This window comes from Capricornis sumatraensis, chromosome 3 (assembly GCF_032405125.1).
Source record: "Capricornis sumatraensis isolate serow.1 chromosome 3, serow.2, whole genome shotgun sequence".
Lineage (NCBI taxonomy): Eukaryota > Metazoa > Chordata > Mammalia > Artiodactyla > Bovidae > Capricornis > Capricornis sumatraensis.
In genome coordinates, this window is record NC_091071.1 from 46146462 (window position 1) to 46162076 (window position 15615).

At 39.6% G+C, this 15615-nt stretch overlaps 1 protein-coding gene across 2 annotated transcripts in view; it reads left to right on the forward strand.

Annotated features, from left to right (window-relative positions):
* Positions 1–15615, forward strand: part of ARHGEF4 (Rho guanine nucleotide exchange factor 4) — a 104300-nt gene that overhangs the window by 34285 nt on the left and 54400 nt on the right. Inside the window, exon 3 of one of the 2 annotated variants that reach the window (XM_068967656.1) lies at positions 12640–12654. The exons of the other annotated variant lie outside the window; for it this stretch is intronic. Coding sequence (XP_068823757.1) covers positions 12640–12654 — 15 coding nt within the window. The remainder of the gene's footprint in view (positions 1–12639; positions 12655–15615) is intronic. 2 annotated transcript variants of the gene reach the window in all.

Genomic DNA, 15615 nt, shown 5'->3' on the forward strand with positions numbered 1-15615 from the left:
CTGCACATTTAAAAGTCAATCTGTCTCCACCCTGGCTCCTTATAAGATTTTCTCTTTGCCTTTGGTTTTCAACAATGTTACTGATATGCCTAGATATAGTTTGTTGTTGTTTTATTTTTTTCATTTATTCAGCTTAGAGTTCATTGGGCATCTTGAACTTGTGATTTGTTGTTTGTCACCTATTTTGGAACATTCTCAGCCATTCTTTTCAAACATTGATTGCTTCTAGCATGTTCTCTCTCTCATATCCTGGAACTTCAATTACATGTGGACATTAGTGAGAAGTGAATTTACTGTGTCCATTACTCTCTCTCTGCTTTCCATCATTTTATCCCTATTTTATTTACAATATTTTTGTCTGACCTAGTTTCGCTATTCAGTTGTATCTAACTTTCTGTTAAACCCATTTATTGAGCCCTTGATTTCAGTTATTGAATTAAAGGTACCATTTGTTCCTTTTTTTTATGATCTTCACTCCCTGCTGACATAGTCAATCTTGCCTTTTATCTCCTTGAACCTATATATTAATTTTGAGGTCTGTGTCTTATAACCAGTTTCTGGTTATAACCAGAAAATAACCAGTTTCTGGATTGCCTGTGGATTTGTTTCTATTGAAGTTCTTCTTTTGTTTATATTGCCTTTCCTTTACATGTGCCTGGTTATATTTATGACAAACAAAGTATTTACAGAATTGTTTATAGAAATAATATTGGGCTCAGGATGATATATCTTACCCCAAAGGGGATTCATATTTTCTTCTGCCAAGTAACTCTGGGCAGTAGTACTTTGCCTTACCTTAGTCCGGTTTCAAATTATTCAAAGCCAAGCCAAGTCCTACAAGGGCCTGCCTACCTAATTTATCCCCACTCCAGGCATGTAGTCTTTTGAAGTCCTAGCAGAGAAAGTCCCCACCCTCACCCTCTTTGGAGAGCTATTGCATCCATTTTCTCTCCCTCTAACCTCCTGGGATCATCACAAGTATTGTCCCACCCTCTAGCTATTCCTCTGCTTTGTCATGTGTGATTCAGCACCTCTTTTCCAAGGGAAGGACACCCATAAATACTTGGTTTATTTGCTTGAGCCTGTTCTCTGGATCCTGACCTCATTGGATAGCTCTCACATGTCTTAAAGCCTGTATTTTACATTTTGTCTAATTTTTCTAACTGTTCTCCATAAGTGGCTTGTGTGGATTACAGTCACCACCTGTGGAGCAGAAACACCATATCATTATGTTTTTGAGGTCTACCTGTGCTGCTGTTCTGTTCTCACCATTGTCTATGATTTTGTCTACGATTTTTTGTCACATTTTACCAAGTATTCCATTGATGAATACCCAGATTGCCTTCAACTGGCGACTGCCGAAATTGGCTGGACGAAAAATATAACATTGAAATGTTTATTTATAAACTGTGGCATTTGGGAGAACATATATCTAGGAAGAAATTGTTGGACCATGGATTATCTCTATTTATCTTAATCTGTATTAATTAAGTTCTGCCAGGATTATTGCATCCCTCCACCAGGAGTATGAGAGTACCATATCCCCACACCATCACCAAAATCTGGAAAATACCAGCTTTCTAATTCACCTCAAGTCTAATGGAAATAAAGTGATCTCATCCTTTTAATTTGCATTTATCTGATTCTAATTTTTCAATTTGAGTTTCTACATTTTTCTTATTGATTGCAAGAGTTACTTTTGTATTTAAATACCACCCTTTGTTGGATACAAATATTGCAAATATAGTCTCAATCTGTCATCTTACTGCAATCTTATTCATAATGTCTTAATTGATCAATATTGTTGGCTTGCTGAAGAATTGATGCTTTTGAACTGTGGTGTTGGAGAAGACTCTTGAGAGTCCCTTGGACTGCAAGGAAATCCAACCAGTCCATTCTGAAGGAAATCAGCCCTGGGATTTCTTTGGAAGGAATGATGCTAAAGCTGAAACTCCAGTACTTTGGCCACCTCATGCGAAGAGTTGACTCATTGGAAAAGACTCTGATGCTGGGAGGGATTGGGGGCAGGAGGAGAAGGGAACGACCGAGGATGAGATGGCTGGATGGCATCACTGACTCGATGGACGTGAGTCTGAGTGAACTCTGGGAGTTGGTGATGGACAGGGAGGCCTGGTGTGCTGCGATTCATGGGGTCGCAAAGAGTCGGACACGACTGAGTGACTGAACTGAACTGAACTATGGCTTGTGCTTTGTCCTATTAAGAAGTTACTGCCTTATTTCTCTCATATTATAAGCATTTGATTTCATATTTTTACCATTCTTTTGTCTTTAAATCACTTGGAGTCCACTTTTGTATAATGTGCTGCTAGGAATCAGTTTGATTTTTCTCCATCTAGTAATCCAGTTTTCCCAATGCTAGCTATTGACATTCTGCTCTTTCCTTCTTTTTTCATTTCTTTTCATTTGATTTTCATTTTTAATGGACTTCTGTCTTTTATTAGCGTGTTACCAACCAGTCATTTGAGTATTATTCCCCTAGCCTCACTTTTCCCCAAATCCTGTAGCTTTTATTGCATGATTTTTACATAGCATGGTGATATTACGTGTGTTGCATTATAGTAGAACTACCTGTATTTGGACATTTTCATAATAAAATGGGTTCTTTTTACTTTTTAAATTAATATGTAAAAAGAAAGAAATTCTCTATTATTCCAGTTTTGCAAAAAGATTTTTTAAGTAGGCATTAAACTTAATGCCTCTAATGTACTTTTTCATAATTGATTGAAATATCTTTTGTTTGTCCCTCTTTTTGTCTACTATTGTGCTGAACTTCACTGATCAGTTATCTAATGTGGAACCATTACCCTTCTGGATAAACCCTTATTTAAGCATTATGCATTATTTTTAATGTACTATTATATTGGTGGGTTAATGTTTTGTTTAGGATTTTTACATCTACTTTTACAAAGGAGATCTGAACCTGATTTTTTATTATCATGTATTCTTTTATTTAGTTTTGAATCATAGTATACTAGCCTCAGTTGAGCAGTTTTTGTTCTTCTTCTACTTCCTAGGACTTGTATAAGATATGAATTAACTTATTTTTGGCTGTGCCTTGTGGTTTCTGGGATCTTAGTTCCCCAAATAGGGCTCAAACCTGGACCCTGGGCAGCTGAAGCACAGAGTCTTAACCTCTGGACCACCAAGGAATTCCCTGAATTAACTGTTCTTTAAAAGATTGATAGCCTCCTGTATAAAACCATCCAGGCCAAGAGATTTGGGACAGAAAGGTTTTTATTTTTTAAAACCATTTTAATTTCTTAAATCTTGTTTCTCAAATGGCTTGTTCACATTTTCCCATGCCATTTTATGTACATTTTACCATTTTATTTACATTTTTAGGAATTTATTCATTTTACTTAGGTGTTCAGATTTAGAATTGAATGAGAAACCAAAACTAAATACAACCGTAACTAGAGGGAAAAGATATATGCCTTTAAGTGGTCAGGAAAGTCAAAGCCAAAAAAGAAACCCTAGTATATAGCAAAAGACAGATAACTTTAATAACATTAAAATGTAATGCTACTTCAAAAGACTTTCTAGACAGTGTTACTTTTCACAGACTAGGAAGTAGAGCAAGTCACAGACTAGTAAAGCTACTTACAGTATCTTGTAAATGGCAAAAGATTGGTGTAAAGAATGTATGAAGAACTTCTGAGAGTGGATAAGAGGAAGCCAGGCGTCACCATGACAGTGGGCATATGGTGTGAATACACAGTGCTTAACAGAGCACCTAAGTCATCAGTACACATGCCCAGCCTCACTGATGATGAGAGTCAACAGGAGGGCCCCCTCTCACCCTTCAACTTGGCAGACACTTTAGCACAGATACTAACACATCAAACACGTGGATGTGTCAGGTCATGGTGCTAATGGTTCCGTGGGATTTGACCCAGGCCAGGTTCCATCCTGGCCTGTTCCATCCAGATGTCCTCACTGCACCCTTCCCCAAGCTCTCAGGTATTGTCATCCTTGATCACATTCTGCATCCTGGACCTTCCTTGGGTGGAAGGCTTATTCCTGAGAACCTGGTTAGTCTGTCTTCTACTCTTGTACACGGTGTCTGAGGATGGCTGAGAGCAAACAGAGAGACCACTAATGGCAACTGTGTGACAAGAAGAAAGGGCTGGAGATGGGCCTTCCTTCATGGGAAGCTACAGGCCTGAAGGGCCCCTGCCCAAGGGGGCCGGGATCCACAGCTGAGAGCTGGAATCTAGTGTCAGACACTTGCCAAACACACATGCATGCCCAGCGTGTGTCAGGCTTTGTGTGAGCTGTTGGAATACAGTCAGAAACAAGTTGTTCCTTCACAGAAAATTTGCCCTAGTTGGGGAAAGACCAGCAAGAGGGAGTGTAAAAACACATTACCAAGAGTAATTGCAAAGGGTGATATTGTTAGTATTTCTGTAGAGAGAAGTATGGGATGCTGTGTACATCAAGGAAGGAGAAATCTAACCAGTCTGGGTGTCCCAGAAAATGTCCCAGAGAACATATGAAAAGCCACAGCTAACATAATACTTAATGGCGAGAGCCTGAAACTTTCCCCTTAAAATCAAGGGGAACAAGGCAAGGATGTTTACACTCACCACTTCTGTTCAACACTCCTGGAAGTTCTAGACAGAGCAGTTAGGTAAGAAAAAGAAATAAAAGGCATATAGATTGGAAAGGAGGAAGTAAAACTATATTCACAGATGACATCTGTGAAATTTTAAAGGATATACATACAGTATACCCACACTTAAAGCTAATAAACGAATTCCAGAATATAAGATCAACACACAGAAATGAGTATTTCTGCACACTAGCACTGTATAGTCTGAAAATGAAATTAAGACAATTCCATTTATAATAGCATGAAAAATTAAAATTTTAGAAATTAATTTAACAAAAATAGTGCAAGACTTGTACACTGAAAGCTACATCAAAAAATTAAAATTTTAGGAATAAATTTAACAAAAATCATGCAATACTTGTACACTGAAAACTATAAAACATAACTGAAATAATACCTAACTAAATGGAAAGACACCCTGTGATCAACAGATTTAATATCACCCCTGTCAAAAATCTCAGCTGCAGAAATTGACAAGCTGATCCTGAAATTAATTCATATAGAATTTCAAGGGAACCAGAATAGACAAATAACCTTAAAAAAGAACAAAGTTGGAGGACTCATACTTCCCAATTTCAAAACATACTACAAAGCTACAAGAATGAAGATAGTATAGCACTGGCATAGATAGACATACAGGTTAAAGGAATCAGAGAGTCCGGATATAGCTCCATATATCTATTCTCAATTAATTTTCAGCAAGGGTGTTGAGGTCATTCGCTGGATGAAGAAACAGTCTTTCTACAAATGGGATTGAGACAATTGGATATGGACATGCAAAAGAATGTAATTAGGCCCTATCTCACACCATATTCAAAAATTAGCTCAAAATGCATCATAGACCTAATATAAGAACTAAAACTTCAAAACCCTCACTGCACAGGATGAGATATAGGAGATATGGCTCATAACAGTAGCACAGGAGAAAAGCTGCTAAAAGACTTCAGTTGACATCTGAAGGAGTCAGCAGTAGGGTGGAGGGACTGAGCAAATGAGCACACTCTTCCCCATGTTGGACCGAGCTATTTGAAGTCTGATAATAGAGCAACTGGTCAGGCCATAGCTAGGGCATTGGTGATGTGTATACTATTGATACTGTATCTGAAAGGCAGAACAGCCTGGATAAGTGTGTTCAGAAGAGTAGCCATGCTCACTCAGCTGGATCCATGCCACCTCTGAGATCTATTCCCTGTGTGTATACAGTAGTGCTGTCTCTTTCCCTAGGAAGTACACAGATACCGACATTACCAATTCTCTGTATACCATGAGGTGAGCAAGATCAAGAGGCACTTTGCCTGCCATCTGTGGCAAAGGGCCTACCATCTGTTCCTGAGAGAAGTCTGCGTTGACCTTTCCACATCAGGTCAATTTCTCTAATCCCTGACATATAGGTATTGCTCTGTCCAAAACAGACTCTAAAGAATCAGCATGCTTGTCCCTACTTGTGTCTTCACTCGTGTACTTGGTAACCTCATTTTGAGTTCCTTCCCCATTCTTTTCTGAGTCTCCAAATTGTACCTACACTTCACTGCTCAGTGAGGCCCTCCCCTTCCTCCAAGAACTGTCCCCTGGCAGTACCAGCCCTCATCTCTCTCTCTGGGTTTTTCACAGATCAATCATAACATTCCCACAAGGCCTAGACAGCTTCTGGGACAGAGGTGAGTCAGTGAAGTGGGTCTTGGATAGTGATGCAAGGGCCGGGACCTGTTGTTCCTCATTTCCAGCTTGGTTAGTGTTGTTTGAGTTGTTGCCTCACTGTTTCTCATGCATTGGTTGTTTCACTAGGCAGACTGCTCCACCTCCATAGATCATAATAGGAATATGAAGTACACAGTTAGTTCAAGAATGCCTCATTCCACTGACTCTTTTATCTGGAAATGAGGTTGTGTGAATCCAAAACCCGTGTTGAAATCAGGAGCCAAAAATATTTCTCATCAAACAGGTTAATTCCACAAGGCTTTGGAGTCTTTTGTATTTGCAGCCACCTTCTCTGTCTTTGTCTTTCCAAAATTCTCCAAATAAATCTTTCTTCTCCAGTGGGGCAGGGCCCTCTGGATCTTCCTGAGAGTTCAGAGCGCCTCACACTCCTGATCCTGCCCTAAGCCTTTCCTCTCCCTTTGTCTATCCAAAATCCCAGCTGAATTTAAGGTACAGCTCCAGTGTCTCTCATTCTTGGAAACACCCTCCCGCTCACAACATCTCCCTTGGTTTCTAGTACAAGGGCATGTCTGTAATCCCTTGTCACTTGGTTTTACTGTCTTATATATTCATCTTGGTTTCTCAGTGGAAATAGCTTGCTCTGGTTGTGGCTAGACTTCACACCCTCCTCCTACTTATTCTAAGACACAACCTCTCCAACCCTCACTCAGTTCTTTATTTTTTTTTTTCAGTTCTTTATTTTTAAAACAATGGTGATTCCTGTCTTATACTGTGTGTGAGGTAAAATAATATATGTTAAAATTCCTGCAGCATCATAACTTCTCAGTGAATGTTAGTTTAGTGTCTTCCTTCTTGAGCATGAGAACCATCTCTTGAAATTTCTCTAGTAAGCTCTGCAACTGCTCTAAGGAGAGTTCTGGTCATTGGTGAGACACTCGTAAACACTGATTGATGGGATTGCATGCATGGTTCATTGAGTCCCCAGAAGCACTAGGATGAGTTGCCTGTGGGCAGGTGGGTGAAAAAAATGTCTAAAAAGCACTCTGTCCAGATTGCTGCGTCAGTGAAAGAGACAGCAACCTGCCAGGGTCTGCCATGTCCCAGAGACTCTGATGTTAAAATTGGAATAATCGCTTCTGAACTCTGATTTAGCCAGCATTCCCTTGCTTTGGATAGTATGTGACAGCAGTTGCTAGAATGCTACTGAAATGCAGAGACATTGAAGAGAAAATAATATCTGACAACCTAGCCTGAAATTCAAACCTAAGCACAGTTACATATGCATTAGCTGAGAGTTTTCAGATCCATCTTCTGCAAAATTGACTGCTATGAAATCGATGGGCTTCATTAGAAAGAACTAAAGTAACCGGACAATAATGATTTAGAAATGTTCATGTAGGGATCCATTATAAGGAGTTTTTTGTCAAAATAGGACTTTTTACATCTGAAAGCTTTCAACAAAGGAATGCTTTTGGCAGGGGCTGTGAAAGTTCCTGCCATATCAGTGAAGAGAGGACATTGCAGCCTTGAAGCCAGCAGCCCCCACAGCCACCCCAACTGTGCACCTTGAGGGGGTTCAGGCTGGAGGGAAGCAGGGTGCTGGCCCCTTATAGCTGAGGTGCATATCAAAGAGTGCATCTCCATAATCCCAGACTCTTGCATATTCCCATACATAGAAAAGTGCTAAATTACTTAACTTGAGATATCTAGTTTTCTTTCACTAACAGTAATCTTTTGATGTTCCTACTGTCTGTGTTTTTATTGCCATAATTCCTATATATCCTGGCTTTTCCCATACCTCTTAGGAGCAGTCCCTCAGAGTGATCAGAAAGGCTGTCTTCCAGGCTTAAGTTCTCAGTATATCCAATGAATAAAATATAATTCTCAACTTTTAGGTTGTGATTTTTTTGTTCAGTGGACTAACAAGGCCATCAATGGAAAGGAGCTTCACATAGGGGCTCCCAAATCCCCCAGGGGCCCAGACCTGCCTGGGGTGGACAAGGGGCAGAGAATGAGAAATCGAGGAGGCTGGGCAAGCGTGGGGCCAGCTCCTGGTATATCTTTAGAATTATTGTATATCTGTTCATTTTAAAACCAGATTCTAAACTGTTTCCATTTTATGATTGTCTTCCCCTCAGAGTAAAAATGAAGGCCCAGGAAGGGAAGGGGGTGAGGAAGCTCACCCAGTGGCAAAGTTGATCCCTCCTCATCATACCCTGAGAGCTGGTATCCATAGTCCTTCCAGGGCCACATCCCAGGTCCTGCTCCCTGCTGTGTGTTTGGGGCTATATGCACTTGCCAGCCCTCCCTCCCACCCCAGTGCACACGGTGGTCTCTGCCTCACCCATGTCCTTTCAGAGCCCAGGTCCAGATCTCTGTGCTAACTCGAGAATGAAGAATGATCTGTATCCAGGGGACATTTCAGTTAAGGCCTTCTAGAAAGGGCAAGATCAACCCCCTCACAACCTGCCCCCAACCTGGTGTAGATGTTGTCAATTGAACAAAAAATGCACAAGCTTAAAGTTAAGAGTTATGTTGTATTTGGTGGACAAAACTGAGGACTTAAGCCCAGAACACAGCATTTCAGATGACTCTGAAAGACTGTTCCTAAGAGGCAAGGGGTCAGTAGGATATATAGGAGTTTTTGCAACAAACCAGTTATAAACACTTCTTTGAGAAATAACTGGGAACTTTAATGTGAGCTCTAATCTAGGTATTATTGAACTAATGTTCATTTTCTTACATTTGATCATGGCACTGTGCTCATCTAGCAGAATGTCTTACTTGTAGATGCATGCTGAGTACTGGGGTGACTGTTATCATGGCCACATCTTACCTTTAAATGGTTCAGCAAAAAACAAAGTGTGTGACAAATGTCACATATGTGTGGGGAGAGAATGTGTTGGAGAGAGAACTAGAAGGGTATTATTTAAGGTACAGACTTGCCACTAGGAGATAAATAAGTCCTGGAGATCTAATGCACAGAATTAGTAATTATGATAACAATACTGTTATAAACTTAACAGTTGCTTTATTGCCAAGAGCATGGATCTTAATTATTCTTACCACAAAAAATTATAGTTATGTAATTTCATGTAGGTATTAGGTAATGCTACAGTGTGATCATCATTGCAATATGTAAATGTATTAATATCAAATCAACATGTTATAACCTTAAACTTTCACAATATTATGTGTCAATTATATCTCAGTTAAAAAAAAAAAACAGCTAGGGAGACAAAGCAAATGTGGCAAGATCTCTATACAGCTATAACTGGGTCCCCTTTTAGAACTGCCTTGTTCGCAGTTAGGAAGATTTGTGTCCCAGAGGCTGTGGGCTGTGCTGGGCTGGGGAGCTTGTGATACTGAGGAGGAAGGAAAACTACATATCCATAGGTTAGCAGTTTAGCATTTGAAGGATTGGAAAGTTGAATTTCATGAGTCATGGTCACACGCATTAGGAAGGAGTTCTAGGATCTGTCTAATAAAACATTAAGCAAATATTGGACTTCCGTGGTGGTGCAGTGGGTAAGAATCTGCCTGCCAGTGGTCTGGGTCTGATCCCTGGTCTGGGAAGATTCCACATGCGGCAGAGTAACTAAGCTGAGTCCACGCTCTAGAGCCCAAGAACCCCAACCACTGAACCTGAGGGCTGCAGCTGCTGAAGCCCACACACTGAGAGCCCATGCTCCATAACAAAACAGCTGCCACAGTGAGAAGCCTGGGCACCACCACAAAGAGTAGCCCCTACTCACCACAGCTAGAGAAAGCCCACATGCAGCAACGAAGACTAGCACAGCCAAAAATAAATAAATACATTTCTTTAAAAAAACGTTAAGCAAATATCATTTTGTTGAGACTGTTTTGTCTCGTTTATACAACTCCAACCTCTTTTTATTATGGGTTTCAAATTTCTTCATCAGCAGATTGACTGTGAAGGCACAATGATGGAGCAGTGCCACCTGCAAGCCTCAAGAGAGAGAATCAGAACAGAGGAGAATGCAAGAGAATTTAATCCAAACAGTCCTGTGTGCAAAATCTGACCTCAAGCACTTACTAGGAAAAGCACTTTTCATTGCCTCCACTTCTCAACTTTCAAATGAGATTGAATAACACTTGTTTACTGAGTTGTTAGGAGAATTAAGCAAGATAAATGAATTAAAATACATAGCTTAATGCCTGCCATTTAATAAACAGTACTCAGTGGTTTCATTTCTTCTTAGATTAATGTCATGAATCATACACATACAGATATGTATATGTTAAATTTTGAAAAGTTGAATCTTGACATGTATGTCTATGTATATGTTCAGACTATGGATTAGAAAGATACATGCCAAATAATTGATAGTGTTTTATACTGGGACTGTGGTGGGCAGTCTTCTACTATTCATTTTATGTACTCACTGTTTAAAATTTTTCACAATGAAAAACTGATTTGTTTCATATAAGAGCAAAGCTGAACTGTCTTTTAAATGTACTAGAGGTGGGAAGGGGTTGCCTGCTATTGAAAGAAATCTTGCAATGAATCCTTTTCTAAATCCTTTCCTTCTTCTAATCATCTGTAATCAAGACTTTATATGTAGAATTTTTTTAACAAACTGCCCTAGATTCTGATTGGTAATGGGACTAGGCAGGATGGGAGAGCAGAAACTGATTTTTAAAATCTGTCCTCAGGACTCCCCTTGGCTGACTCCACCTTGACCTCCCCGCTTTCTTCTAGGAGCATAGCATCTATTGGGCTCTGCTAGGAAGGCCCTGGCTGTGTGATCCAGTCCTGGGGTCCCCTCCTCCATGACACTGTTTATGTTTATACTCCTGAGATAAGTAGCCTATGGTAGTTCTGTTCATAGAACTAAGACTGGTCTCTGACTTAGGAGAAGAGTATCACCCAGAAAGCTAAAAGCCATTCTCATTTAACATTAACGGCAATCAAGAACCCCTTCATTATTACTCCTGTCAGATGTCACTCCCCTTATCCCTAATTGAACACTTAAGTTTTTCTTTTAAGATATTTTTATGTGGACCATTTTTAAAATCTTTATTTGTTACAATATTGCTTCTGTTTTATGTTTTGGTATTTTGGCCACAAGGCATGTGAAATCTTAGCTCCCTGATCAGGGATCAAACCTGCACCACCTGCATTGGAAGGTGAAGTCTTAACCACTGGACCACCAGGGATGTCCTCTTAGTCTAAATTTTGGAAACTTTACAGCTTTGAGAAAGGCTTTTCCCCGATGCAAAAATCAACCTTCCTATAGCTTTTTTCTGTTATTCATTCTTTGAAGTAATTCAAATAAAATTTTATTCTTCTTAAATGTGCCAGTCTTGCAAATGTCTGAAAATCATTCTCATCTCCGCTGCTTCCAACTCTTCCCTTTGCCAGGGTAACCATCAGTATTTCCTGATGTTCAGAGATGTGTCATTATCCTAGCTTCCTTCAACTAGGCGTGGTCATATTTGTCAGGGTTCCTCTTGGAAGTTTGTAGCCAATAGTATTCCAAATGTGTCCTGTCGAGCACAGTGAAACCAACAGCTCAGTGAATCACCAAGTATTACATCAAAGATCTGAGTATCCATCTAAAGAAGTTCGGGAAAGGGCAGCAAGTTAAATTCAAAATTAGGTAGAAAGAAGGGAATATTAAATGTGAGAGAAGAAATTAATTAAATGAAAAGCAAATATATGATAGGATAAAAAAATAAAAATTGTTCCTGTGCAAAGTCTAGTTACTTTTTTAAGTCTGTAATTGATAAACCTCTGGCAAGAGTAATGGGAGAGGCTGTTTTAGGTCATTCCCCAGTGTCATCTGATAGCAGTGTTTATATTTTTTTAGTGGCTACAGTTATCTATGGAAGGCTTTGTCTGGTACCAGTTGTTCACTATTACAAACTTCTTGACATAAAATAAGTATTTAATTTATGGAGTGGTTGAGGGAGATGTTTTGACAGTCCCTGTCATGGGAAATTAAGTTTTAATTAAGCAAACACCTCTATCTAAGAATAATCGAGGATGGTTAAGTCAGAGTGAGTGTTACTGTTGTAAAAGATTAATTTATTTGCATGTTTAGAATATAGTGAAAGGAATTTATCATCTTTACAGAGCCCTACATCTGTTCACCTTAAAAATCAAATTCATGTTTGTGTTTTAAAAGCAGATCCAAAATGAAAAAGTGAGACCAGATAAGCCATATGCTTTGGGTGCCATGGTGGGGATTCTGACTCTTCCTCTGAATTGAATGGCAGCCTTTGAAGGTTTTAGGCAGAGGAGTGATGTGATCTGATTGTATTTTACCAAGGGTCACTTTGGTTATTGTGTAGAGAATGATGGACTCAAGTAGTGAGGCCAGCCGGGAGGCTGTTGGGTCATCCATGGAGGAGAGGGCAGTTGATGTGACCTGCACCAGGGACAGAAGTAAGAAAAATGGTTGAGTTCTGAATAACAACGTGAACGCAGAGCTGATAGATTAGGATATGAGTTGTGAGAGAAAGAGAAGAGTCCAGGAGAACGCCAAGATTTTTTTTTTATTAAAGTATAGTTGATTTACAATATTGTGTTAATTTCAGGAGTACAGCAAAATTATTCAGTTGTGTGTATGTATACATATATATTCCAAGTAGAAAAGGAGTACGTCAAGGCTGTATATTGTCACGCTGCTTATTTAACTTCTATGCAGAGTACATCATGAGAAACGCCGGGCTGGAAGAAGCACAAGCTGCAATGAAGATTGCCGGGAGAAATATCAATAACCTCAGATATGCAGATGACACCACCCTTATGGCAGAAAGTGAAGAGGAACGAAAAAGCCTCTTGATGAAAGTGAAAGAGGAGAATGAAAAAGTTAGCTTAAAGCTCAACATTCAGAAAACGAAGATCATGGCACCTGGTCCCATCATTTCATGGGAAATAGATGGGGGAACAGTAGAAACAGTGTCAGACTTTATTTTGGGGGGCTCCAAAATCACTGCAGATGGTGATTATAGCCATGAAATCAAAAGACGCTTACTCCTTCGAAGAAAAGTTATGACCAACCTAGATAGCATATTGAAAAGCAGAGACATTACTTTGCCAACAAAGGTCCGTCTAGTCAAGGCTACGGTTTTTCCTTTGGTCATGTATGGATGTGAGAGTTGGACTGTGAAGAAAGCTGAGCGCCGAAGAATTGATGCTTTTGAACTGTGATGTTGGAGAACACTCTTGAGAGTCCCTTGGACTGCAAGGAGATCCAACTAGTCCATTCTGAAGGAGATCAGCCCTGGGATTTCTTTGGAGGGAATGATGCTAAAGCTGAAACTCCAGTACTTGGCCACCTCATGCGAAGAGTTGACTCATTGGAAAAAACTGATGCTGGGAGGGATTGGGGGCAGGAGGAGAAAGGGATGACAGAGGATGAGCTGGCTGGATGGCATCACTGACTCGATGGACATGGGTCTGAGTGAACTCTGGGAGTTGGTGATGGACAGGGAGGCCTGGTGTGCTGCGATTCATGGGGTCACAAAGAGTCGGACATAACTGAGCGACTGAACTGAACTGAACTGAACTGATACATACATATTGGGTTTACCAAGTGGCACTAATAGTAAAGAATCTGCCTGCCAATGCAGGAGATGGAAGAGACATGGGTTTAATCCCTGGGTCAAGATCCCCTGGAATATGGCATGGCAACCCATCCCAGTATTCTTGTCTGGAGAATCCCATGGACAGAGGAGCCTAGCGGACAGAGGTCCAGGGGGTTGCAAACAGTTGGACATGACTGAGCGACTGAGCATACACAGTAGAGATGTTGAGCATCTTTTCATGTGCCTGGCCATCTAGATGTCTTCTTTAGAGAAATGTCCATTTAGGTCTTCTACCCATTTTTTGATTGGGTTGTTTGGGGTTTTTGTTATTGGGTTGTATGAGCTATTTGTATACTTCAGAAATTAAACACTTGTCAGTCGCATCATTTGCAAATGTTTTCCCATTCCGTGGGTTGTCTTTTTGTTTTGCTTATGGTTTCCTTTATGTGCATAAGCTTATAAATTTTATTAGCTCATATTTGTTTATTTTTGCTTTTATTTCTTTTGCATTGGGAGACTGACCTAAAAAAAACATCGCTATGATTTATGTCAGAGAATGTTTTGCCTATGTTCTCTTTTAGGAAATTTATGGTATCATGTCCTTTATTTAAGTCTTTAAGACATTCTAAGTTTATTTTTGCATATGGTATAAGGGAGTGTCCTGACTTCATTGATTTATATGTGGCTGTCCAGCTTTTCCAACACCATTTGCCAAAGAGAATTCTCTCCATTGTATATTCCTTCCTCCTTTGTCAAAGATTAATTGATTGTAGGCATGTGGGTTTATTTCTGGGTTTTCTATTCTGTTCCATTGATTCATGTCTCTGTTTTTCTGTTAATACCATGATGTTTGGATTACTATAACTTTGTAATATTGTCTAAAGTCTGAGAGGGTTATGCCTCTAGCTTGTTCTTTTTCCTTAGGATTGCTTTAACAATTCTAGGTCTTCTGTAAATTTCAGGTAAATTTTAGGATTATTTGTTCTAGTTCTTTTAAAAATGTCCTGGGTAATCTGATAGGGATCACATTAAATATGTAGATTGCTTTGGGTAGTATGGACATTTTAACAGTATTAATTCTTCTAATCCAGGAGCATGGGATATCTTTCCATTTCTTTGAATCATCTTCAGTTTGCTTTATCAATGTTTCATAGTTCTCAGCATGTTTTATACTTTTCACCTCCTTAGTCAGATGTATCTTTAAGTATTTTTTATACAGTTACAAAAGGAATTTTATACAATTTAAAAATTTTCCCTTTCTTGTATTTCATTGTAATGTCAAGAAATTACAACAGATTTCCATATGTTAATCTTATATCCTGCTACTTTTCTGAATTAATTTATCAGTTCTAGTAGTTTCTGTGTGGTCTTTAGGTGGCTTAGTCAGTAAAGAGTCTGCCTGAACTGTGGGAGATCTGGGCTCAATCCCTGGGTCAGGAAGATCCCATGGAAAAGGAAATGGCAACTCACTCCAGGATTCTTACCTGGAGAATTCCATGGACAGAGGAGCCTGGTGAGCTACAGTCCATGGGGTCACAAAGAGTCAGACATGACTAACTGATTAACACACACATATATAGTATCAACTGTGGAAAATTCTGAAAGAGATGGGAATACCAGATCACCTGACCTGCCTCTTGAGAAACCTATATGCAGGTCAAGGAAGTAATAGTTAGAACTAGACATGGAACAACAGACTTGTTCCAAATAGGAAAAGGAAGACGTCAAGGCTGTATATTGTCACTCTGCTTATTTAACTTCTATGC